We start from the raw sequence: 22131 nt of genomic DNA, 5'->3' as shown, positions 1-22131 counted from the left end.
AAATAAAACATGATATAGCGCGCAAGATTTATTTAACTTTCTCCTTAAATAGCACAGTCCCTGAATGCTAACGCTGTCACTGCTTTCTGGTGTCCCGCGTACTCCTTTTCCATGGTTCCACTCTCAATATTCCATATTTTTGCACATCCATCCGATGAAGCTACAATTACTAAATCATGGGCGCCAAAACTGGATTATTTTACCTGTAAAGACATACTGCGAGTCGGAACTGAAAGCGGCATCCCACACCCATCTTTGGTTTTCCTGTTTCAATTCCTGTCGGAGCGAAAAATCGCTTGTATTCCAAATCTTCGCCGTCTGGTCCGCCGACGTCGTTACCAAGTAACTACACCAAAAGTAAGCGCTTTTGTGGGTGGAGTGAAGGGATCTTACCCAGAATCCGGGCTGAATTCGCACTTTAGTGCGTGTCTTTTATGGGCCTCGAATTTATGCTTAGGGTTCATTTTGGTGGGTTCGTCTATTTTTCCTGACTTTAAACTCCAAATGTAGCATCTGCCTTTGTTGTTCACAGCAGCCATGTGGGTTCCCAGTGGGTCTATCGCAATATCTAGAATCATAGCGTCGCTCTCGGGAATCTAGAATCCTCCGATTATTTCAAGGAATATAAATAGGACTGCCTTACTAGCTGCTCATTGTGGTCAGTTTTCAGGTCCCATCTATGTATGATTCCGCTTTGATCCCCTACAAATAGCTCCACCTGATTTGGATGAAGGCACACGCACGTAACGGGGGCCAAAACTTCGAAAATTTTAGGACACTGTGTCCCTTTGGACCTCAAATCCCAAATTCTAACTCTGCAGTCTTCACCCCCTGAATACATCCACTTGCCGTCGATTTGAAAACCTACGTCGGTCACATTCTTAGTGGTTCCGTCGTAATTCACTATAGCATTGGGGTTGTTAGAATTGAGATCATACATGTAAATGTGCTGATAACTTGCCGCCGCCAAAAGCTGTTTATCCGGTGTTATTTCCAGAGCATTAACTTGCTATAAAATGATTTTAGTTAGTTTTTCAAGATGAGACGCACAGTTTTACAGATTCAGCATGCTGCATTGTCCGGTAACAAATTCCGGAGTGAGTATGCCAAAGTTTGATGGTGTGGTCATATCCTCCGGTTGCTAAAAGAACTTGATCCATGTCAGACTTGTCAAACATAGCGGACATGGGAAGAAGTCGAGATCTTCGGTTTTATAGGGTGTTATTCATAGTGCACCCCAAAATCGCGATTTAAATGAAAAGTAAGAAAGTTAGGTTATATTATGATAGTTTAGTGACAGCTGTCAAATTTAATGTCAGAGGATAAGTTAGATACCTGTAGCACTCCAAAAAAACACATCAATTGTGTATTATTGGTTGCCTAATGTCATTGTTATGTAATTTTTAAGGTAATCTTTACATTCTCAAAAGATACCAACTTAACTTTTTAATGAGTGGACTGATAGTAATGAGCTCTGGTATAATTAAAAAGCATAATAAACGAACTTAATAACAACACAAAATCAGAACACTTTTTAAAAGGTATTCTAATCAATCTTTCTTATGAGAAAGTGAGATTTGTTTCAACAAATTAACAGCGTCAAAAAAAGCACGACGAAGGGAAATTTTTTTTTGTGTGCTTTGTTATTATCTATTTTGGTTGACGACAAATTGTTCAACATGATGTTTCGCTACTTTGTACAAAATAGAATGTTTCCTAACACTACTGCTAACAATCGCGCGTCGATAACACTTCAAAAGCGACAAATCGTCTTCTCTAGGCTCCATGAAGAGTTCCACAGGGCAGACACTTTGTTCTTCAGTTACGTTAAAGATTTCGACGACTCCCAAGTACTCAGACCACAGAATCTTCCTCCACTTGACACTGTGTCGTTGCACCAAAGGCACCAAAATAAAATTACCGAAAAGAACATCCCCGTAGCTCACCCCCTGGTACTGTTCCAACAGTTGCGTGTAAAAGTCCTGAAAGCTGTTCAAGCCTAAAAATAAAACTTTTAACAGATCGTGATTTTATTACAATCGCACCTTCTATTTCCTTGTTAAAGTTTATTTCGTTTTCGCACTTTATGATATTGTTAAGGCATAACTGAAGCAAACTGTGTATTTCCTCAATTAGAAACAAATTGTCGCTTCCTAAGAAAACACAAGCAATGCGACAAAACCGATCTGTGGGATTCACCGCCTTTGCAAGCTCAGGGAAATAAGTTTGGTAGATTAGAATCCAACGCAAACAATTTCGGATGATAAAAACTTGCTCTTGTTCTGTTAAATTCTGTTTGTTTTGCTGTTGGTTGGAGTATAAAACAATGATGGGGGTGTAAATCCAGTCAATGGGAACGACGTTCCCTTTGGATTGGTCTAGAGATAAATTCGTCATAAACGTTGGAATGTCCTGTAAATATTAATGTCATCTTTGGTATACATGATTTAGAATTTAGTTACCATTTTAAGACCCAAAACTCGAACGTAAACCTGTAGAATCTCCTCCAAGTTTTCCAAAGATGTCGCTAAACAATCGTGGCGCTGCTCTATACTCAAATTTCCCATCAAGACTTCGCTTGGGTAAAATTGAGGGCTCAATATAATGTTTTTCAGAACTAATTCAATGTCCGGTTTTTGATCAGTCGTGAAAATACTCAAACATTTGACTGCGAGCTCATAGAAAGTTCGAGTTTCCAACTCCTCCCTCACTTGTATGGATATCTTCAGAACGTTCATAACTAAGAAACTTTCAACCCTCGTCAACCAATGACCGGTCAGATAATACTTGTGTAGTTTCAACAACTCCTTCAAATACTCGTCAACATGTTTGCTACGTAAAAACGACAACTTCACCTAAAACACTCGTTTTAATTCCCCATCCGACTGCTTCTTATTAGAGTAAATTACATCTTTGTTACCAGAGGCGACCACAAACTTCGATAAAGCACTCAGAAAAGGTAAAGGGCTACTTGATTGTACTAAAGGAACGACATGTTCTGAAGTGAACCAGGCGGCGCATTCTAGAGTTTTTAAGTTGGCACTACTTTTGTGAGGTTGGTAGTTGTTCAGCAACATCGAGCCTTCACTACAACACATTTTTATTTGTCGAAATTAAACACGCCAACTTACGTGATAGTTCTAGTTATTGTTTTAAATCCTTCTGAAGTCAAAAGTTTCAAAATTAGGAGAACTTCCCCCGCATTATTTAAAGCTGCAAGGCAGTAAAACATAGCAGCGGCAATTTGAAGTTTCCCACACTAAAAAATTAAAGTTTTTGATAGTTTTTGCAGTTACAAAACTTACAGCGAATTCTGTTAAGGTCATAAACTGACTAAACCACTTGCTGGCGCAACTTTGAAGGAGTTCCTGATAGGGCGAAATTGAATTCGGTGTAAAACAGCCAACCAGAATAAGCAGTGCCGACACGTGACCCTGCCTAACGTAGGTTGTTTTCATATCAAGGTTGGTATTCTTGAAATGATAACTGAGTAACTCGAGAAGAACAGGCTGTAAAATTCTAAAAACCAGAATTACTAAATAGCTCTAGGAAAGTACTCACTGAAGATGCTCTTTGGCTAAACCGTAATGGAGAAAAACCGTCCACAGGTGCATACTTTCGGTTTGAAGTTTTAAACCGTTGGCATTACTGGAGTACTCGTTGTTAGATAAGTACACAATTAGAGAATCTATGATACGATGTTGTTCTACTAAATTGGTAGCAATGGTTTTACTACGACCCGCCAAAATCCGCAAAAATTTCAGGGCTTGAATTAAAGGGAGGCCGTATGGAGAGTTTGGATCTGTAGGGCGAACTACGCCACCAGGAATAAAATGCTCAATGATACTAGAAACAAGATTCTCGCATTTGTGAACTTTGGTAAAAATAAATACAGAATCACGAGCTAAGCGAGTTAAGATATCTAAACAGTGAACTATAGTTTCGATAGTTGGCCGCACTGTATTAATGATGTATCTAAAAATAACAACATTAGCTAAAAAATAACAAAAAGGTCTTCCCACCTTATTCTGACCAAGATCTCAGTCCTTGCCAGACATTTAACCAAATTCGTTTCTGCCAACTGTTGGTCGTTGACTCTATCATCATCTTCAGGGTCATTATAAATTGCTAAAGTTGGTTGCACTTGGCCCAAACCAAACCCTAGCAAACAATCCAAACACGACTCATCAATTTTACTATAAAATAAATTTCTCATTGCTTTTATGCTCGCGGTGAGCACAGTTGGGGTGTTATCATCCAAGCAGAAGCGCAGAACAAAAAAGATTTGTTCTATGGGTAAATCAATGACATCATCGTACACCCCTGTTGAATATAGCGATAAAATATTGCCAATACTGTTCAAAGCTACGATCTTCTGTTGAGTAACGTTGGATCTACAATAGTTTGTCTCTCAGTAATTTTTTGAATTAAGAGTTGGTACCTTGATAATTGAAACAGCTCCTGTAAAGTGTAGCCAGGCCTGCCCGCCTCCTCCCCGTGATGGTATAAAATTCTAGACTTTTCCGTAATTTCAGCTTCAGCGTACGGGAGTAGCCACCCCTCAAAATCAAATCTACAAATTACATTAAAGTTAAGTTTACATCAGCCAATAGAAAGACTTATATCACCTTGCTTCAAAACTTTTGTTTTTATCAATTTTAAGCCGCTCAACGTCTTTCATCCATGCCAACTTTGTCGTTTCCAACGTTGAAAAATTCAGCCACTTCTCAGCTTCAGGGTCCTTCAAAATGTCATTTGTTGTTTGAATATCATCAATTTCCATGTTTTCAGCCGCTTCGTTTTGTTCCCTAATTGTTGGTGTTCTGTTGGTCTCAACTTCTTTGCGCCTCCGCGACTTTAAAAACGCGATAATCGCGGGATCCATAGTTGAAATAAGTCGCTCTTTTTCTTCCAAAATTTCTGCTTCTGACATTCTTTTCAGTTTCTGTATATTTTCCTCGTGAATTTCGGCTCTTTCGCTGCCGGTCACCACAAAGCTCTGACTGGGTAAACATGTCTCTGGAGACAATACAGAAGTTTCTTTTTTCACTCTTTTAAATTGTTGAGCAAAAATGCTGCCTTGACTGGAACTCTCTCCCTGAACTTCGCGACGTTTAGGTACGGGAAATCCACGATTTGCATTAAAATTTAAACGAGGGAGATTGCAATTTTGAGGGGTTTTCTCAACAATATTTCCCACGTTACTGTGCTCGGGAATTGCTTCAAAAGTGTTAGCAAGTTGGTCTTGAATCTCTGTCAAAGTCGAACCATCATCATTTTCAAGATTTTCATCTAAAAAACAGAGTTTGTGGATAAAATAAAACGCAAAATAAAAACCTAACCTTTCTTTTCGTTGACAACTGAAGCTGCCAGTTTGACCTTGTTTTCGGCATGTTGGCGAGTGAATTCTTCTTGGAGGCGAATTAAATCTTCGTCGGTTTCTTGTGGCGTTGGTCTAGAATACATATCAGTTGATTTCTTCAGTTAATAACATTAGATTGTTTTGTTTCGAAAATTTAGGTTATCTGGCAGTATCACCAACACTGCGGGTCAAAAGTCACTAACAAAACCAGAAGAATGGAGGAAGTGTACAAGGCTCCATACATTTTGTTACGTAACCGTTCATAAAAATACCATGAAAAACTACAACTATTTTTATTTTTTCACTACAAATCTGGTGTTTTTACACTCCCTTAAAATGTTTACATGGTTCTTCCATCGCATCATACACTCCCAAGAAAATATCAGTTAGTCTTGGATTCTTGCAAGTGAAGTCCACCCGAGTTTTAAAACAGTGTCGGAACTGTTTAATATCTCTGCACAGACGAAAAATTAATTTGTTTGTTACAAATAAAATGTATTCTTACTTGCAAACCTCCACCGGTTTCGCTCCTTCAATCTTGTATTTTGCCGCAATATCTCCCGCAAATTTTGCACATTTTTTTAATTGTTCGTTTGAATTTTGTAAATCATTCCACAGGCACGACCGAAATAATTCTAAAAAATTAATTAAATAAAAACCAGTCATATTGCGAAATATGTACCGAGAAGCGTTTCTCCTTTTAGTTGGCAAAGGTGATGAATTATCGAATAAATAGACTGAAATAACAAAGAACTCAACCCTCTGCGATCTTCTGGTAAACAATCATCAGATACTTTAATCAAAGGCGCTGTACAGTTGAGAAAAAAGGACTTGGCACGTTCACACAAAGTCAAATAGTCGTCAATTTTGGATGCACATTCATGAAATTCGATGTCCGCTTGCTGGAGATGAAAATTTAAGTGTAAATATTTCTTTAGGGTGTTTGCTTAGTACGTTTAATTTCTCGGTAAATCCAGGGCATGTTTCTTCTTGAGTTTCAGCATGCCATTTCAGAGCTGCGCCTCTATTGGAATGGTAATGCTCCTTTACATGATTGTGAATAATTTTCTTAACGTGTTTTACATGACTCTCACAGGAAGCAACGACAAGAACTAAAATTTAAAAAAAAATGCGTTTTTATAATAAGAGAGCTACTTACGAGAGAGAAATATAAGGAGGTATCTCGCCATTTCTTCGTTAAATGCTGCACGCTCTGCTATGATAACACAGAACACAGCTACTGTCTTGTGGACAGTATCAGTTATTTAGAATATTAATATAAACTGGTTTGATTCGGTTTGTTAACAGCCAAAAGTTGTAAATATTTTTTAAGTTTTTCTAGTTGTTTACCCGATTTTAATATTTCTTGCTCAATAAATATTTCCAGTTAATAGATACCGTTTTGTTTTTCTTAAATACCATTTCTTGCTCTTAATCAATGTAGATATTTAAACAAGATGGGAAACATAGTTTCCAACATATCTCTTAATTTCAAAGTTAAGAATTGCATGGCCTTATCATTAATTTATTCAAAAGGTCTTAATGTAAGATATAATAAGGTCAGAAGTCAAATCACACTTTTGTTAATCTTGCATCAACAAATTGATACCAGCAGCTGATACCTAATCAGTTTTCGAGTGAAAAATGAACGCGCTTCTTCGAAAAAAAACAATTTAAGTAATTATTAACAATTTTATTTCAACCAACTTCTTTCGAACACAACTTAGACTTCATTGATATTACTACAAGGAGCTACTAAGGCATCGAAGAGTCCAAGAATGACGGTTTTGGTCTTGGGATTCTTACAAGAAGTTCCAGAGTGGCTTTGGATGCACCCCCTCAGACCAGTAACAGCACTAGACAAAATAACCAATTAATAAAAACCAAGTTTTTTCTTTAACATAATAACTTACGTGCAAATCTCGCTCTGTGTAGGAATGGTGTCTTCATTTTCATATTTCTTTGCGAGGTCTTTCACTTTCTTCTCGCATTCATCTTCTTCCTCGGTGGATTCGGCAGAGTCCTCCCACAGACAGGGGTTGGCGAGTTCTGTAAAAATGACTTTAGGGGTTGAAACTAAAAAATCGAAACTCACCGAAGATGGATTCTCCAGTTTGTTTGCACAAGAAATCAGCAACGGAAAGAAGACTCTTCACACCCAAATTAGGCAAACCTTTGGCTTTCTCTGGTAAGCAGTCATCGACCACTTTAAGAAGAGGCTTTGTGCAGTTCAAAGTGTAAGTTTGGATGGCCTGGCACATTGTCAAAGATTCGTCGACTTTCTCATCGCATTCGTGGAACGCAACCAAAGCTGTCTGATGGCAACTGTTAATTCTTGCAAACTCGCGTTAATAACTTACTTTAAGTTTAGCGCTGGCTCCTGGGCAATGTTTGTCCAACTTTTCCAAACCACTATCAATGTGTTCGCGGTTGGCTGAAAGGTACTGGCGAACATGCTTAGATTTAACTTTCTCCAAGACTTCTTCGCTGGAGTCGCACAAAACGCTGCTAACTAAATTCGAATTTAAAGCAATATAAAAGGAGATTTAGGTACACCTACCAGCGAAGAGAGCGAAGACGATTAAAGCGGACTTGTTCATGGTGACTTTCTTTGTTCGCACAAATTTGAGCTCGCGCTTAACAGTTCGCTTTATATAAACGTACTAGTCAGATCAAATATTTCCATTTTGATACGTGAGGTTATCACTGTTGACTATAGTTCATTATATAAGTCCAATTAATTTCAGCAGTTGTCGATGGACAAAAACAAAAAATATGTGTTTATGTTAAAAGAATAAAATTGATTACAAACATAAAAATGGAAGATTCGCTGAATGGAGTAAAAAGTTTGATACAGTTTTTCGACTTTGAAATTTGAAATGGTAGCAATGCTGAAGATAAAGGTTTTTATTGTGTTGTGCCTCGAACACAAAAAGTGCTACCAATATAAAATTAAAGAAACGTTCACCTGTGATCGAGAATTTGATGCTTGAAAAAGAATCTTCCGTTGGATGGAAACCCTTTTTTAGTTTTCTAAAGTTTAATAAATCCTCTATAAAGATTTGAGATTCTATTCCCATGCTTTTGATCGCCTTTATTCTTTACATGCATTTACACTTTAATTATTTTAAAAACTACATTTTAAAGTCATAATTTGTGAAAATTGTGGTGCTCTCCGGCAAATTTGAGTAGATTTATGCATTGGATTACACATAAAGAGTTCTTTAACACCCAAACACCCGTTCGTGATCCAATTCGATACATAAATCCTATCAAATTTGCGGTAGAGCTCCAAATTTTTCAAAAATTTTGATCTTGAAATGTGGTATTCAAAATAAATGAAAAGTGCCTCTTCTTATTTTCTACTGGAGTCTTTGGAGAGTCTTTAACTTTAACTCTTCACATTCTCTAGCCCACTTTTTGTGCTCTTCTCTGATTTCCCTACGTTCTGTAAATCTTACAGATATCCTAGAACTCGCATCCCAGAAATCAAAAAAGGGCGCCGACAGCAATACAGATGGTAAATTTTAAAATAAAAATTAAGTTCGATAGTATTCGCTAAAAGCATGAAAATTATTATTTTTTTAATTTAAATTTTAGTTCAGAATTGTTGCTTTCATAAGCCCTTTTTCTCTGGGGCGCGAGTTCTGGGACAGTCTGTATATCTTGAGTAGATCTTTTCGATTTTCTTAATTGTTTTTCGATTGTATATTTTAATACGACGCAGATATGCATAGAGGTCAACTTTGATTGGGATAAAACCTATTTTCACGAGAAGAAATAAAATCACAATATTAATATTTTTGTTCAGAGAAATGATTAAGATTCAATTTTTTTGTTTGACCTTATTATTAATATACCTATTTTCGTAATATTGTCTTATCTGAAGTGTTAAAAATATTTTACTCGATAAATTGTGGGTCGAAGGTTATATAGAAGTCGTAATTAAAACATTAAAGTTTCAATTGCTTATTCAAAGTAGAATCCAATTTGCATTAGATGTCAAGAATTAAGTAAATTTTCTAAATGGAACTGTAAATATTATTTTTATTGCCGAGACAACTGGGGCGGAGTAAATTTTTTTCTAGCATTGTCATTTCATTTTTTTTTCTTTTATAACAAAGCACACGCCCGATAACAGTGTTTTCCTTAAAGTGTAAATATTGCGGATACAGAAAAGGTCGCTTAGAGATAAACTTCGTCTTTTCCTTGTTATAAATATATTTATTTCCCTTAACGTTACAATAAAACAATCACAATAATTGAATAAACCCATCACCATCAATTTCTAACAAATCTATTTGAAAAGCTCAACTTCGTTCTCTCCGTTGAATTCCACTTCGGTGGCAGAGCTTTGGCATGAGGACACCATCGCGTCAAATATTCCCATGAACGAGTCTCTGGTGATGGTGTTACCACAAGAAGACTTGAGATGGTTAAGTAAGCACGGCTTCATCGACTGCGCCAGGTCACAAATCTCAGTTTTGGTGGGTGTTTTGTTCTTGTACTGTTGAAGCTTGGCCTTTACTCTGCGCTCGCATGAAGAGAAGCGCGCATCGAATTTGAAGATGCAAGTGTTGGCAAGTTCTACAATTTACCAATAAATTTAAGAAAAACAAAACTACCAACTCACCAAAGATGTGTTCTCCGTCAGTTTTGCAGATATACTTAGCACCGCTATCAATTGCGCTGAAGATTAGTTTCGGAACTTCTTGCGATTCTGCCGGCAAGCAGCTTTCAAAAAGGGTGATAAACGGTTTTGAGCACCGCATAAAGTAATTTTTCACGATAGAGCAAGCAGTTTCTGAATTTTCGTTGATTTCGTCGGAGCATTCTTTGACTTTTAGGATGGCGTTGTCGAGCTCGTCGTCTTTTCCAGGGCAAATCGCGGCGAAGTTACGACGCAAACGCTCGATTTGGCTTCGTTGGCGCAAGTATTCCAGGTATCTGGAGGAACCGACGGAGCTGTCCTCGTCCGAAAAGAGCGAACAAGAGACTGCGCCAAGGGCTGAAAAAAAAATGCAATTTCCGAAGAAATTTTAATTATTGTAGGATTTACCAGCTAAAAATCCAATAACTGCGATTGCTTTCATCTTGATTAAACTCGCACTGACTAAATGAATGCAGGGATAATCGAGGGTATTTATATAACTGATAATGGAAACAAAGATCACTCTTTGCTTACATGCTAGGGGTCAGTGGGATCTTGTGATATTCACAGAATGGATTATCAAGTATTGAGCAATTTATAAATGTTTCTGGTTTGGGAAAATTTGTTTACTCTTTGGTGTCTCAATTTTATTACTCCTATGGCTTTTAAATAGCTCATACTCCTTAAAATGTCTTAATTGATATCCAAATCAGCTAATTCCAGAAGAAGCATTCTTACTTAATTTGAAAATCTGCTTTTTTTATAAACTTCAACAAATAAGTTCTGTTTATTTTATTATAAATAACAAAAACTTTTTAAATTTTAATTTTGAGGTGTATATTTAGTTGCCTATAGTTTATTTTAATCAGCGCCACCTGCTAAAAGGCAGCGAAACTAAACCGTGTCCCCACCATGAGCAACAAAAGACAATCAAATAAAATTATAAGTTATAACCGCACAATGAGAAAACTTATCAATTATATTTTCCTTTTATCACTTTAACATTAAAGGTTATGTTCACGTTTTGTTTTACTGTCAACTGCCAAAACGACAAACTGAATATTTGGGAAATTTGAACTTTCGAGTGCCTTTACAGAAGCCGTGTTTACCTACCACCTCTACAGTAACCGTGTTTACCGACCGCGTTGACACATTTCTTTTGAATTTAAAGCATTTAAAAAAAAACGTCAAACTGTGCAAGTCCCTCGTTTCGTGTACTTGAAAAGTGTATCGTTTAATTGGTTTTATAAAAGTTTTGCTGAAGCACGTTAAGATGAATCCTGTTAGCAAGTTTACCCCGAGAATTCGCCGCGAGAGAACTCCAGATTCTGGGAAAAAGAAAGATGCAGTAAGTGTTTTTTGTCGATTGCGACCGCTGAAAAACCACGAGGAATCTACGAGTATTAAACTTCTTTCTCCAACAATTCTTTCATTGACAACACCGTCCGCGTCTAAGATCGTTAGAAGGGAATTGCATTATCAATTCAAGCATATTTTCACTGCTTTTGCTGGTCAAAAGGAGATTTTTGAACATGTTGCGTATCCGTTGCTTGAAGACTTACTCAAAGGGAAAAATGGTCTCCTTTTCACCTACGGAGTTACAGGATCGGGCAAAACTTACACGTTAACAGGGGACCAGCAGAATCCTGGCATTATGCCCAAATGTATTCATACGATTTTCAACACGATTTCGTCGTATCAAGCGCGGAAATATGTTATTAAATCTGATAGAATGAATGGTTTCGAAATTCAGTCACAGGAGGATGCCATGGAAGATCAGTTAGCAACTCTGCGATCAAAGCCTAAAAGCACTCACAAGAAGCACAGCCGCGATAAGACTTACATCAACGACGGAATTAAAGTCATGGATGTCAACGCAAGCAATCTGTACTCGGTTTTTGTGAGCTATATTGAAATTTACAACAACACGGTCTTTGATTTGTTGGATGAAAACACGGGAAAAACCATTCAAGGGAAAATTTTACGCGAGGATTCGCAAAAGAATATGTATGTGAATGGGGTGATCGAATCTGAGGTAAAATCAGCAGAGGAAGCTTTTGAGCTATTTAGCATTGGCCAAAAACGCAAGAAAATGGCCAACACCGTTTTAAATTCTGTATCTAGTCGTAGCCATTCCATTTTTACCATAAGAGTTGTACAGTTCCAACAAGTCATCCCCGACTCGAATCTGCTTAAAGTCGGGCAGCTGAGTTTGGTTGACTTGGCAGGATCAGAAAGAACTAACAGAACTCAGAATACGGGAGCGTTACTAAGAGAAGCGAGCCAAATTAATAATTCCTTGCTCTCTCTGAGGACTTGTTTAGAGATTCTAAGAGAAAACCAATTGAGTGGTTCTAACAAATTGGTCCCATATAGAGACAGCCGCTTAACTCTGTTCTTCAAAAATTTCTTCGAAGGTGAAGGACGCGTGGAAATGATTGTTTGCATTAACCCTTCAAATGCGGACTTTGACGAGAACTTGCAGGTAATGAAATTCGCTGAGACCACTCAAGATGTTAAAGTCACTCGATCTGAACCCAAGTTCACTCCTTGTAAGAAGAAAATTCAGAAGAAAACAGCGACTCCTGCTTCAGTTAAAACTAACAGCATTGTAAGCGTGGGTCCGAAATTGCCCGACATCCAAATGTCCTTCCTTAACATCGAAGAAGCTCAACCCGCTTTCGAGAAACTCATCAACGCCCTCAAAACAAGACAACAGATCATCCAAAATGCGCAGTCAGAAGACGACGAGCGAATAAATCACTTCAGAAAACGGCTGATCGACGTCCAGCAAGAAAACATTTTGAGTAAATCAGAAATAAAGAGTACGAAGGCTCTTTTGAAGAAAAACAAGCAGCAATATTTCAACGTCAAGTCCAAGTTAGGCGAGTCGGAAGCCCGGAATCTAGAGCTGAGTTCAAAACTGCGAACCCAAGAAGAGGAAATCTCATTATTGCGCAGCATAATTGCGGAAAAGAATTTGAAGATTAACAAGAACGTCGTGGAGAAACAGAAGATCAAACAAAAATTCGAGCTGCACAACGAGAAAATGACGCAGGAATTGGACGCCAAGCTTCGTCGTCAAAGGGAACATCTCCAAGCTGCAACGAAAGCGAAAGAAAACAAGCTCGAAAAAGTCCGGCAGATTCTTGAGAGTGACATTACGCCACCTGAAATTGAAGAGAAGCGAGATTCACCTTCGCCGGAGACTCCGATCCATCAGACCAGGAGGCCTATGGGGACTCCTGCGCCACGACACCGAAGATCGCGATCCGCTGGAGAGGTATTAATATGAGTGGTGTGAATATAGGCACTAATCTGTTTTGTTTCAGGTCTGGTTAGAGCACAACGCTATAAAACCAGTGCCTTTAGGTACCGTCCTGCAACCGTCCATGAAGAAACGAAAAACTGTTACCAAGCTAAGTAAAGTCAGCGATGTCACCAATCCGACACAAAGCAAATACTGCCTAGTTGCACAAGAACAAGGAGCTGAAGGCGAAGTGGAAACCAAAGTGTACAAAGGAGATATCTTGCCAACTTGTAGTGGAGGAGCTCAAGTCATTTTTAACGACGTGGAGAGGCTGAGACAAGAATCACCAACTGCTGAATAATTTGTATAAATTGTACCCAACTAATGTCTATTAATTTTAAGCACATTCTTATATTTGTTGATTTTATATTTTTGGATTAAATTACAATTTCTTCTAAATAATTGGTTAGAATTCGTCTTGTTACTAATAAATGATTGGAAACTGCGCGCCAATAGTAGTGCAAACTTTTTGCTCAATTTTTTTTTTTTTGGTTTTAGAGAAATGAAGGTCGCTCTGGTATTCGTGTCTGCTCTCATATCCACCGCGTGGGGTTACTCCGCTGGGGCCCCAGAATCGGTCTGTGATGATTTAACTCCAAAACATCCCGTGGAGCCCCAAGTCTCCGCTCTCTTACACAATAACTCTGAGCGCTAAAAAAGCTAAACCAAATGACGTGATCGACATCACCATCAGAGGCAAACCATTCAAAGGATTCTTATTGCAAGTTAGGAACGGAAACAAAGCAGTTGGACTTAACATTCCCGACACCGATAAGTTCGCGAAGACCATAAACTGTCATGGAACCAAAAAGGTAAGTTGTGGAGAGGTAATAGGGTGTAATTAATGTTGTTATTTAGAGCGCCGCTACTCATAAAAATGCCGTCGATAAAAACAATCTTGTTCTGAAGTGGAAGGCGCCGGAAGCTACCGGAAACTACCAAGTCTTGTAAGTGGTTTTTAGAGGTAAATAAGACGTTTTATTTGTTGGTTTTCAGTGTGACTGTCGCTGAAGATGGTGGAACCTTCTGGGCGGCCCAACCAAGCCATAAAATTAAAATCAACTAAACGGTTGATAGTTTTGTAGTTATTCTGTTTAGGTTTACTTAAAATGTCTTGTGAATTAACATTGTGTAACATTAACAAGTGTAGATTTCCCTAGTTGACTCATGAATGAAACCATACAACTTAAGTCACCTAAAGGAAATAAAATCAACAGAATTTCCACCTGTTGCCACACTTACTACAGTTCATCAAACGCTCTAGTGCGGTTATGGCTTTGACTTTTTAAATCGTTTACAGCCACTTTACCGCAAACCCCCATAAACATAATAACCCTCAAGTGGTTGGGTCTTATCTGCCTTGAAATGAACCGTAATAAATATTTTTACGCAACTGGTCAGTCTTACAAATCGAAATAATGAAATTCTTCAAAATACGACTTGAAGTGCAATTATATGAAACTTACAAATAGAATTATAATAATTATCTTATAACTCGATTGATTGACACGGTGAACTTGTGGAATGAACTTATTATCTCACGTAAACTATAACAAGATAGCCAATTATTCTGTTTTATTTATTATTAAGATATTCGTATCTCATCCTGAACTACCTCATCGATTTCGATAAATTCCATGTTGTCGCCATTTTCTTGAAGATCAAATTCGTTGTGATTCCAAGGTCTCCACATAATGATTCTTTAATTATAATAAATGTAGTTCTAATTTTATATAAAACATACCTTTATGAAAATAAAGATCTGCTATTGTTAGTCTTGAGAAAGACTGTTTGAAATTCGAACTCGAAACTCAGGAACCAAAAACAAAACAGAAAAAAGGGAAGACACACGTTGACGAAGCTGAATTTTACTAGAAACTGATTCTTTACTGATTCTTTTCAAAAGTGTAAGCACTAAATAAATTCTCACTCCCACATTTGCCCTTTTACTTTATTTTTAAACCGACATAATTAAAGAAACTGGAAACTTGGCGTCTTGGTGAGTTTATATACCTGAGATAATCAGATTATACCATCCATTTTTATCCACTGTCCAAGAAAATCTCATCCCCTCATTAGCCCTTTCTTTGCAGTTTATAAGGGTCAAAAATCAAATATGCTGAAAAAACATTGAAACTTCCGGTAATCCAGAATTCCTAGACGTGTTTTGAATGTTGTGTCTTCATTATTGTTATCGGTCAGCTCTATTACGTATAGCAATCAATAAATAGACGTCTAAAATCAGATAGTTATAAAAATTAATGTTAATTCATAATCATTCATCGCTTTATATAAATGAATGTTGATGATTTATTGAAAAACAATCATTTTAAAAACTTTTTCAAAAATAATTGTAATTGTACCTTCTATCAGAATGATAAACGCTAGCTACTTTCAGGAATTTCATTGTTTCGATTTGTAAGGCTGACCAGCTGGGTAAAAATATTTATTACGGTTCATTTCAAGGCAGATGAAACCCAACCACTTGAGCGTTATTAGGTTTATAGGGGTTTGCGGTAAGGTGGCTGTAAACGATTTAAAAAGTCAAAGCCATAACCGCACTAGAGCGTTTGGTGAACTGAACATAGAACAGATGTAGTCATTGGTTCATTAGCTGACCTTGTTTGGATCTGGTTGTATCATCATCATTGATTGCTTTTTTAGTGAATTTCTCCCTCAACTGTTTAATTTCTTCGTTGACCATCTCTTCAGCAGTCATCCCTGCTAGCCTACTCGCTGGTACAGCCCCAATCCTACAGTTGGTTCTCAAGTTAGGGTTTTCGACGACTTTAAGGTTCGCCATGTGGAAACGAACTCGATTTTTGTACCGCATATCTGTTTTAAAACTCTTGAAAAATGGAAAATCAATAAAAAAAACACTGTATTATTAGAAAAAAACTAGTTTAATGAGATTGTAGTATATACAAACAACTGAATTTCACAAATAAATACCTGAAAAGGTTTAGTCTTACATACTTTACATTTAAATTACGGAATAAACGGAAATTCGACAAATATACCAAACAAGTCGACATATACACAGATCTCCTACAAATTATAATGGTCCTTTGAAATAGATCTTAAAAATAAAATCCAATTTGGATGACAATTAATGATAAAGTGAAATGATTAAAAAAGTTAATAGAAAACTTAATTACTTCTTTGCCTTGCTGTTGTTCTTCACAGGAGTCTTCCCTTTTGAATTATTCACTGTTTTAGCTTTTTTGTTTTTAGGTTCATCATCCTCTTCATCCTCTTCCTACAAAAGAAGATTTAGTGAATTGAAGGAAATGAAAAGAGTCACACCTGATCATTAGATTTTCCGTTTGAAATTTTTCTTTTGTTTGTTCTACTATTCTTCATTTCATCCTACAAATACAACTCAGTTATGTCCAAAACTTCCATGAATGATGAATAGTAGAATTAACAACACAGACAAAGAAACAACAACTTACAGCTCCTTCTTCTCCTTCCTCATCTTCAATCATCTCTTCTTCCATCTCGTCCATTTCATCAAATTCTTCAATTGGGCTACCAATCAAATGATGTCCTATTATGTGAACAGGACCTGTTCCTTGGACAAGACTGAACGTAACTGGAGGATCCGGAAATGACAAATCTAAAAGAACTTGGTTGTTTGCTCCGCCGGCTTTCAACGAAGCTATCGGTATTTTAACAGAGTCTTTCCAAGTCATGGCTTCAACTTGCACAACATTTACTTCTCCCTCTGTGGCTTCAGGTCCAATTAAAGCCTGTTTGATGATTAGTTTGTGCCCCCCTTGGTAGTCTTCAGCGCCCTTTGCTTCAGGATCCCACACTTCACTTGCCTTCGCCCCTTTCAGCGTCAGCGCTGGAAAAACAAGCACAAACTCCATTAAATCACGAAAATCCTAATTTCACATCGGAAAATTCAAAGAATCAACAAACCGAGTCAGTGTTGATGAAATTCTGGTTGATTACAACAAATTGCCGGAAAAATGTAAACAATGGCCGTCAATAATGGCGCGCAAATAGCCGGCATCATAACAATTTTTAACGAGATTTTCTACAGCAAAAACAAGAAATGTGAAAAAAAGATTGGGTGGAACAGAAAGAAGGATATTTTCTGAGTCATCACTTACCAAAGAAATATTCATCGGCCATTGTGTTTAATAGATGTTTGTGGATAATTAGAGCACTGCACGTGACTAGAAGCCGGCAAAGCAAACGGATCGAAGACGAAAAGAGAGTGCGTTTGCTAATGGCGAATGCCGTTAACAAATGACAAGAGGGCGGGGCCAAACACTGTGGCTACATACACACCGTCAAAAGCACCAAATTTTTATTTAATACTGCATCATATTTACACCTTTCAGTTAATGTAGACAAAAGCAGTTGATCATTTGCATCAATTCGTGGAATAGAGCTTACAGTGGTTGTACCGTTTTTTTACTACAGAGATTGAAATTTTTGCCGGGTTGGGCTTCGAGCCACATCCTGCGCAGACCGCCAACTGCGCGACGCCTAAATTCAAATCAAAATCTAAAATCATTTCGAAAAACGTTTTGTGATTCCAGCTTTTGCGAATAAAACTCGTAAAATTCGACAACAACCTCCTCGTTTAATTTCCGGTACATTTTCGTAACATTTCTCAAAATTCCGTGACAATTTCCCAATAACGCGAAAATAGTCAAAACAACATCCAACGTGGACCAATAAAATGGACACAAATCCGATCTGTCATTTTGATGTGCATTTATAACCTCCAAATTCGTTTCCGTGAACAACAATGTTTTCTTTCGTTGGTGAGCTGAAATAAGAATGATGTTAAAAAAGTCGAGTGTTTTCCTTCTCTTCCTATTTATTTTTGTAATTCAGTGCAACGAAGAACCTGATTTTGTTCCTTCCAAACACTGGCAAACTGTGAAGAAAGGTAAGTGGTAGTTTCTCGAATTTTCCAAATGTGATCGTCTTATTAGAGTGATTTGATTGATTGCGGCACATTATGCATGTTGTCGAGAATATTGTTTGTCCACGCAGTTTCACGAAGAAGTAGCGCTTTTAGCAGCACATTTTAGGGGTATTTTTGGGGCACCGCACGCTTTCACGTGTAGCTTTTGGGACTAACAGTAGGCACAATCTCACGTATTATCACGTAGTTTCACGTAGATTGAATGACTGCAGAGTATAGAACGAGAGTAGACAAGTTGAGGACACCTTTGCACTTTGGGCTTGAGTACTAACACGGATCTTGGGGAAACGTTGCTCGAGTTGTGAAGACCGGTCTTGGTGAAATATGCTCCAAATTCCTTTTAACTTTATTTTGGTTACTAAATTTGGGGGTCTCAAAATGAATTCTCTTGGTTTTGCTTTTGTTTTTTTTTTCATGTTTATTTATGTTTTTTCCTCTGCTGTCTCAGCAAGACCTCCGCTTTCGGCAACGTTTCCGCCCCTGTACAGTAACATAAGCGTGCATTTTTTCACGACAGGTCAAAAAATTCCAAAGGGGCTCCACGTTCGAATAAATCTAGAAACGGGCCAAACCGAGGCGAAATTACTTGACGAGAATGAAGCCTCGGACAAAAAAACCGCTCTTTCAGCCGTCCCCCAAGACTCAGAGGAGCCTGAAAAGACCATTCCAAAATCTACCTTAGTGGAAGCCGTTAAAAACCTGAAGAACGACGACCTCTTCACTCCCGAGGACTTAAAAACCATCAAAGATAAATTCAGGACCTACGACGAGATCAAGAAGAGTCTAGGCGACTTGAACTTATCCCCGAAGATGGACGCTGAAGTTATAACAGAGTTGTTGAAGCGGCACAAAGAAGTGGTGGATAACGAAGAGTTGTTGACGATCATCGAGGATTTGGATTATTTGGTGCATCAGTACGACAACGCGCACGAGTTTGTTAAACAAAACGGTTTCCAGAATGTCATTTATAAGAATTTAAACTCGACGGATGTTGGTGTTAAAAAGGAGACACTCAAGTTGATGGCGGCCCTCATGCAAAACAACGTCGCTCCCAAAGTCCACGCTCTGGAGACAGGCTCAGTTACCACTCTCCTTCGACTGATAAACACCGAGGCTGATTCGAGTGTGAAACACCGCGCTTTAACAGCTCTTGGAGCTTTGTTGCGGTCGTTTCCAGCGGCGCAAAAGAAGTTCGTGGACACCGGAGGCTTAGCTGTCCTCTCTGACTTTTTCAATACTGATAATATTAAAATTCAGATTAGATTGGTGACAATGATTTCCGATCTTGTCGTTGAACACATGTTTGCGGTGACTGACGACAAGCTGAGTCCGTTCTACGCGAATTTTGATTTAACCGCGCGTATTATTGAACATGATTGGTGTAAAAAATTAGATAAGTTGTTGTTAGGGTTACTTATCACTGATAAGGACGATCATGATTCAGTGGAGAAGTGTTTAACGGCTATGCATTCTTTGAGAGGACATTGTGGTGACAAGTTCGAACGAGACTTACTGGTGAGTTTGAAGAAGAGATATCACGTCTTAGCGGGGGAGACTTTGGGTGGAAGAGACGATGAAGATGTTGCTTTTTTCAACGCCTTAGAAGAACTCTGTGATGAAATTTTGCAATTTGTACATAGTGTAAAGACTGAGTTGTAAATAATTGTTGAGACTGTTTTTATTTTTGAAATAAAACGTTTAATGTTGACTGTCTTTTTTCTTATCAGAGTAAAAACCAATTTAGAGTGTCTATTTATTTTTCAAAAATAATTAAAAAAGTGTTACTTTGAATCTTATACAAACTGCCTTACAATTAAAAATCCTAAAAAATACTGAGACGTCAAACAAAGTGGAAATGTTTATACTTAAAGTTAATTTAAGGGCACTTTCTATCAATCTGGGCTTTCCCTGCCTCTTGGTACTCCTGCATGGACATCCACATCTGTTGGAATGTCCCAATGGATGCAAGAATGGACCCGCCAACCCACGATCCGAAACGTCGTTCCACCGTCCCGTTGGCTGCGATCATTTTCAATCGCAGAGATCCGGGAGTTCTGGATGACAAGTCCCGACTTAAGCGATCGCTGAACCCTTGCACTAAGGAATTGCCGCCTGTGAGGACCACGGAGCTGTACAGAGCCGGTCTGATGTCTACGTCGCACATTCCAGCACTCGTCGCCGCTAAAAACAACCAATCAAACTAAAGTGATTCCAGATGAAAACCCACCGATGTGTCCAGCGCCGAGCATCGCATGGTCGAACAACACCTCCGCCAGCTTGTACCTCTCAGGGCCAAAGTCCTGGCGATACCCTGTCGGGAACTCGTGTTGAAGAGTGGGAAACCCTGCCGCTATCCTCTCATCAAAAGGAGATTCAGAGACTTGAATGACACTCTGTTGGAAATCTTGAACTGTTTTTTTGATCATGTAAGCCATCCAACTGTTTGTGGGTTGGAAAGAGAGCTTCTTTTTGGTATATTTTGGTTTATCTTTGTCCCTGACGACTTCTTTGCTTGCTATTAAAGTGGCAGGCGTGAGATCAATCCCCATGTGTTCCAACATTTCGCGGGCTTTGAGAATGAGGTAGTCACCACCAAGCGGTGATTTCACGACGGCGTTAGTGATCACGTAACCGTCTAAAACAGGTACCGCTGAAGTGTGGGTGGCCCCACTGTCAATCACTAGTGCTGTAGCCCGTCCGTTGGCGAAAGCCGCTAATGCTGCGTTTTTCACAAGATAAAAAGCAGGTACTTTGTACTTTTCAAACATGATTTCTGTGAGTTTCTCGCGCTTGTAACGCAAGTTCCAAGGACACTCCGAGAAGAGAATTGGGTGATACTGCGACTCTGATTGAATAATCTAAAAAACACCATCACCATTTAACCTCACACTCTCCAAACTTACTTTTTCATACGAATAATCGATAATTTTTTCAAACAAATCCCAATTTTCGATCATACCATCTTTCATGTAGCTGTGGAGCTCCATGCTTGGCCGCGGAGAGTGCAAGAAAGTCGTATCAATGTAATATTTCCAAGCTAGAAGCGGTCATGAATTTCTAACAGAGAAATGATAATTCAGTACCTGGAGCAGTCGAAGACACATTGCTCTCGTCGGGTTTGACTTCAGGCTCGATTTTAAGAGTATCATCAGGTGCTACGCCAACCACAGCAGGAATTTCGGCTTTCGGAGTGTCTTCTTGGGCATAACCTACACGGAGAGAATGATGGCCAGGGTCGAAAACGAGAGCTCCGATTTCGTCACCGCCATACAACATTCCAGACATATTCAAAGAAAATTAATGAAAAAACGAAAAAGACAAATTAGGTTATGTGGCGGTTTGACATTTGCCGGGTGACAAGTTGTTGACAAGCGTCAGTTACCAACGGGGAGACGCTAAAGTTACTAAATCGGCTAGAAGCAGCGCGGTGCTGTATAACTGGTTGACTACCCAACAGGAGCAGTTAATTCGACGCCTTTCTTTTCTTGTAGACCTTGGGGATCTGTTAATTATTGGGAAAATGAACAAAAGATAATGTAATTCCAACAATTTCACAGCTTGTGCAACTATGGTATTTTATTTCATACTTAAGTTTTATTATAATAAAGGCTATTCTTAGAATTACCTTCAAGCCATTTAAGATTTTTTTTTAGAACTAGAGAGCTTGAGTAGTAAAAACTGTTGTGGAATTTCAATTAGATGAGAAAATATTGTGAAACTGGCATTTATGCAGATTTTAATGTTATTTATCAGGTCACGAAAGCGAGGGAACAATGCCACAGATTATGCACTTATTTCCTTGTTTTTTTTGTTGTCTACACACTTTTATATCACTTTTTTTTTACTTGCTTTTACAT

The 22131-nt window shown here is 38.2% G+C and overlaps 10 protein-coding genes and 1 pseudogene across 12 annotated transcripts; 3 read left to right on the top strand and 8 right to left on the bottom strand.

Annotated features, from left to right (window-relative positions):
- Positions 1–15: 15 nt before the first annotated feature.
- Positions 16–1320, bottom strand: Lst8 (MTOR associated protein, LST8). Its single transcript, XM_088044806.1, has 5 exons — positions 1059–1320; positions 644–1009; positions 394–596; positions 204–346; positions 16–160 (listed from the first exon to the last, which is right to left on the bottom strand). The coding sequence occupies exons 1-5, from the start codon at positions 1185–1187 to the stop codon at positions 45–47; spliced, it is 957 nt and encodes a 318-aa protein (XP_087900932.1). The 5' UTR covers positions 1188–1320; the 3' UTR covers positions 16–44.
- A 91-nt stretch (positions 1321–1411) lies between these two features.
- Positions 1412–5551, bottom strand: LOC148167977 (RNA polymerase II-associated protein 1). Its single transcript, XM_088044803.1, has 11 exons — positions 5343–5551; positions 4629–5292; positions 4442–4573; positions 4023–4394; positions 3562–3975; positions 3306–3519; positions 3132–3259; positions 2910–3087; positions 2463–2855; positions 2046–2412; positions 1412–1999 (listed from the first exon to the last, which is right to left on the bottom strand). Exons 1-11 carry the CDS (start codon positions 5464–5466, stop codon positions 1647–1649), a joined length of 3339 nt encoding a protein of 1112 aa, XP_087900929.1. The 5' UTR covers positions 5467–5551; the 3' UTR covers positions 1412–1646.
- Positions 5552–5638: 87 nt separating this feature from the next.
- LOC148167976 (uncharacterized) lies at positions 5639–6662 on the bottom strand. The gene is made up of 5 exons (XM_088044807.1): positions 6522–6662; positions 6317–6474; positions 6045–6264; positions 5868–5997; positions 5639–5816 (listed from the first exon to the last, which is right to left on the bottom strand). Exons 1-5 carry the CDS (start codon positions 6550–6552, stop codon positions 5684–5686), a joined length of 672 nt encoding a protein of 223 aa, XP_087900933.1. The 5' UTR covers positions 6553–6662; the 3' UTR covers positions 5639–5683.
- Positions 6663–7040: 378 nt separating this feature from the next.
- On the bottom strand, positions 7041–8034 carry LOC148167975 (uncharacterized). Its single transcript, XM_088045224.1, has 5 exons — positions 7923–8034; positions 7723–7874; positions 7458–7677; positions 7276–7411; positions 7041–7218 (listed from the first exon to the last, which is right to left on the bottom strand). Exons 1-5 carry the CDS (start codon positions 7960–7962, stop codon positions 7086–7088), a joined length of 681 nt encoding a protein of 226 aa, XP_087901350.1. The 5' UTR covers positions 7963–8034; the 3' UTR covers positions 7041–7085.
- Positions 8035–9565: 1531 nt separating this feature from the next.
- LOC148167974 (uncharacterized) lies at positions 9566–10531 on the bottom strand. Its single transcript, XM_088045346.1, has 3 exons — positions 10422–10531; positions 9996–10370; positions 9566–9949 (listed from the first exon to the last, which is right to left on the bottom strand). The coding sequence occupies exons 1-3, from the start codon at positions 10453–10455 to the stop codon at positions 9660–9662; spliced, it is 699 nt and encodes a 232-aa protein (XP_087901472.1). The 5' UTR covers positions 10456–10531; the 3' UTR covers positions 9566–9659.
- Positions 10532–11222: 691 nt separating this feature from the next.
- On the top strand, positions 11223–13624 carry LOC148167973 (kinesin-like protein KIF23). The gene is made up of 2 exons (XM_088045554.1): positions 11223–13296; positions 13346–13624. The coding sequence occupies exons 1-2, from the start codon at positions 11287–11289 to the stop codon at positions 13622–13624; spliced, it is 2289 nt and encodes a 762-aa protein (XP_087901680.1). The 5' UTR covers positions 11223–11286.
- Positions 13625–13806: 182 nt separating this feature from the next.
- Positions 13807–14448, top strand: LOC148167972 (putative defense protein Hdd11; annotated as a pseudogene). The gene is made up of 3 exons (XR_015770768.1): positions 13807–14135; positions 14182–14270; positions 14320–14448. The product of XR_015770768.1 is annotated as a putative defense protein Hdd11 (transcript).
- Positions 14449–15922: 1474 nt separating this feature from the next.
- Positions 15923–16358, bottom strand: LOC148167971 (transcription elongation factor S-II-like). The gene is made up of 2 exons (XM_088046157.1): positions 16276–16358; positions 15923–16202 (listed from the first exon to the last, which is right to left on the bottom strand). The coding sequence occupies exons 1-2, from the start codon at positions 16356–16358 to the stop codon at positions 15923–15925; spliced, it is 363 nt and encodes a 120-aa protein (XP_087902283.1).
- Positions 16208–17608, bottom strand: LOC148167970 (nucleoplasmin-like protein). Of its 2 annotated transcripts, XM_088044500.1 has the most exons (4): positions 17445–17608; positions 16779–17173; positions 16630–16692; positions 16208–16582 (listed from the first exon to the last, which is right to left on the bottom strand). In XM_088044500.1, exons 1-4 carry the CDS (start codon positions 17464–17466, stop codon positions 16478–16480), a joined length of 585 nt encoding a protein of 194 aa, XP_087900626.1. In that variant the 5' UTR covers positions 17467–17608; the 3' UTR covers positions 16208–16477. The 2 variants fall into 2 exon arrangements, with proteins under 2 accessions (XP_087900626.1, XP_087900629.1); XM_088044503.1 differs by lacking the exon at positions 16630–16692 and having other exon boundaries at positions 17445–17606.
- Positions 17609–17945: 337 nt separating this feature from the next.
- On the top strand, positions 17946–19982 carry Sil1 (Sil1 nucleotide exchange factor). Its single transcript, XM_088044499.1, has 2 exons — positions 17946–18235; positions 18792–19982. Exons 1-2 carry the CDS (start codon positions 18124–18126, stop codon positions 19931–19933), a joined length of 1254 nt encoding a protein of 417 aa, XP_087900625.1. The 5' UTR covers positions 17946–18123; the 3' UTR covers positions 19934–19982.
- A 31-nt stretch (positions 19983–20013) lies between these two features.
- Positions 20014–21680, bottom strand: Bap55 (Brahma associated protein 55kD). Its single transcript, XM_088044498.1, has 4 exons — positions 21358–21680; positions 21178–21311; positions 20502–21132; positions 20014–20455 (listed from the first exon to the last, which is right to left on the bottom strand). The coding sequence occupies exons 1-4, from the start codon at positions 21557–21559 to the stop codon at positions 20151–20153; spliced, it is 1272 nt and encodes a 423-aa protein (XP_087900624.1). The 5' UTR covers positions 21560–21680; the 3' UTR covers positions 20014–20150.
- Positions 21681–22131: the final 451 nt, after the last annotated feature.

Source organism: Gnatocerus cornutus, chromosome 9 (genome assembly GCF_029298725.1).
Source record: "Gnatocerus cornutus isolate USDA-ARS CGAHR chromosome 9, icGnaCorn1.1, whole genome shotgun sequence".
In the NCBI taxonomy this organism is placed as follows: Eukaryota; Metazoa; Arthropoda; class Insecta; order Coleoptera; family Tenebrionidae; genus Gnatocerus; species Gnatocerus cornutus.
The sequence above is the reverse complement of the archived record's forward strand: the minus strand, read 5'-3'. Positions and strand labels throughout refer to the sequence as shown.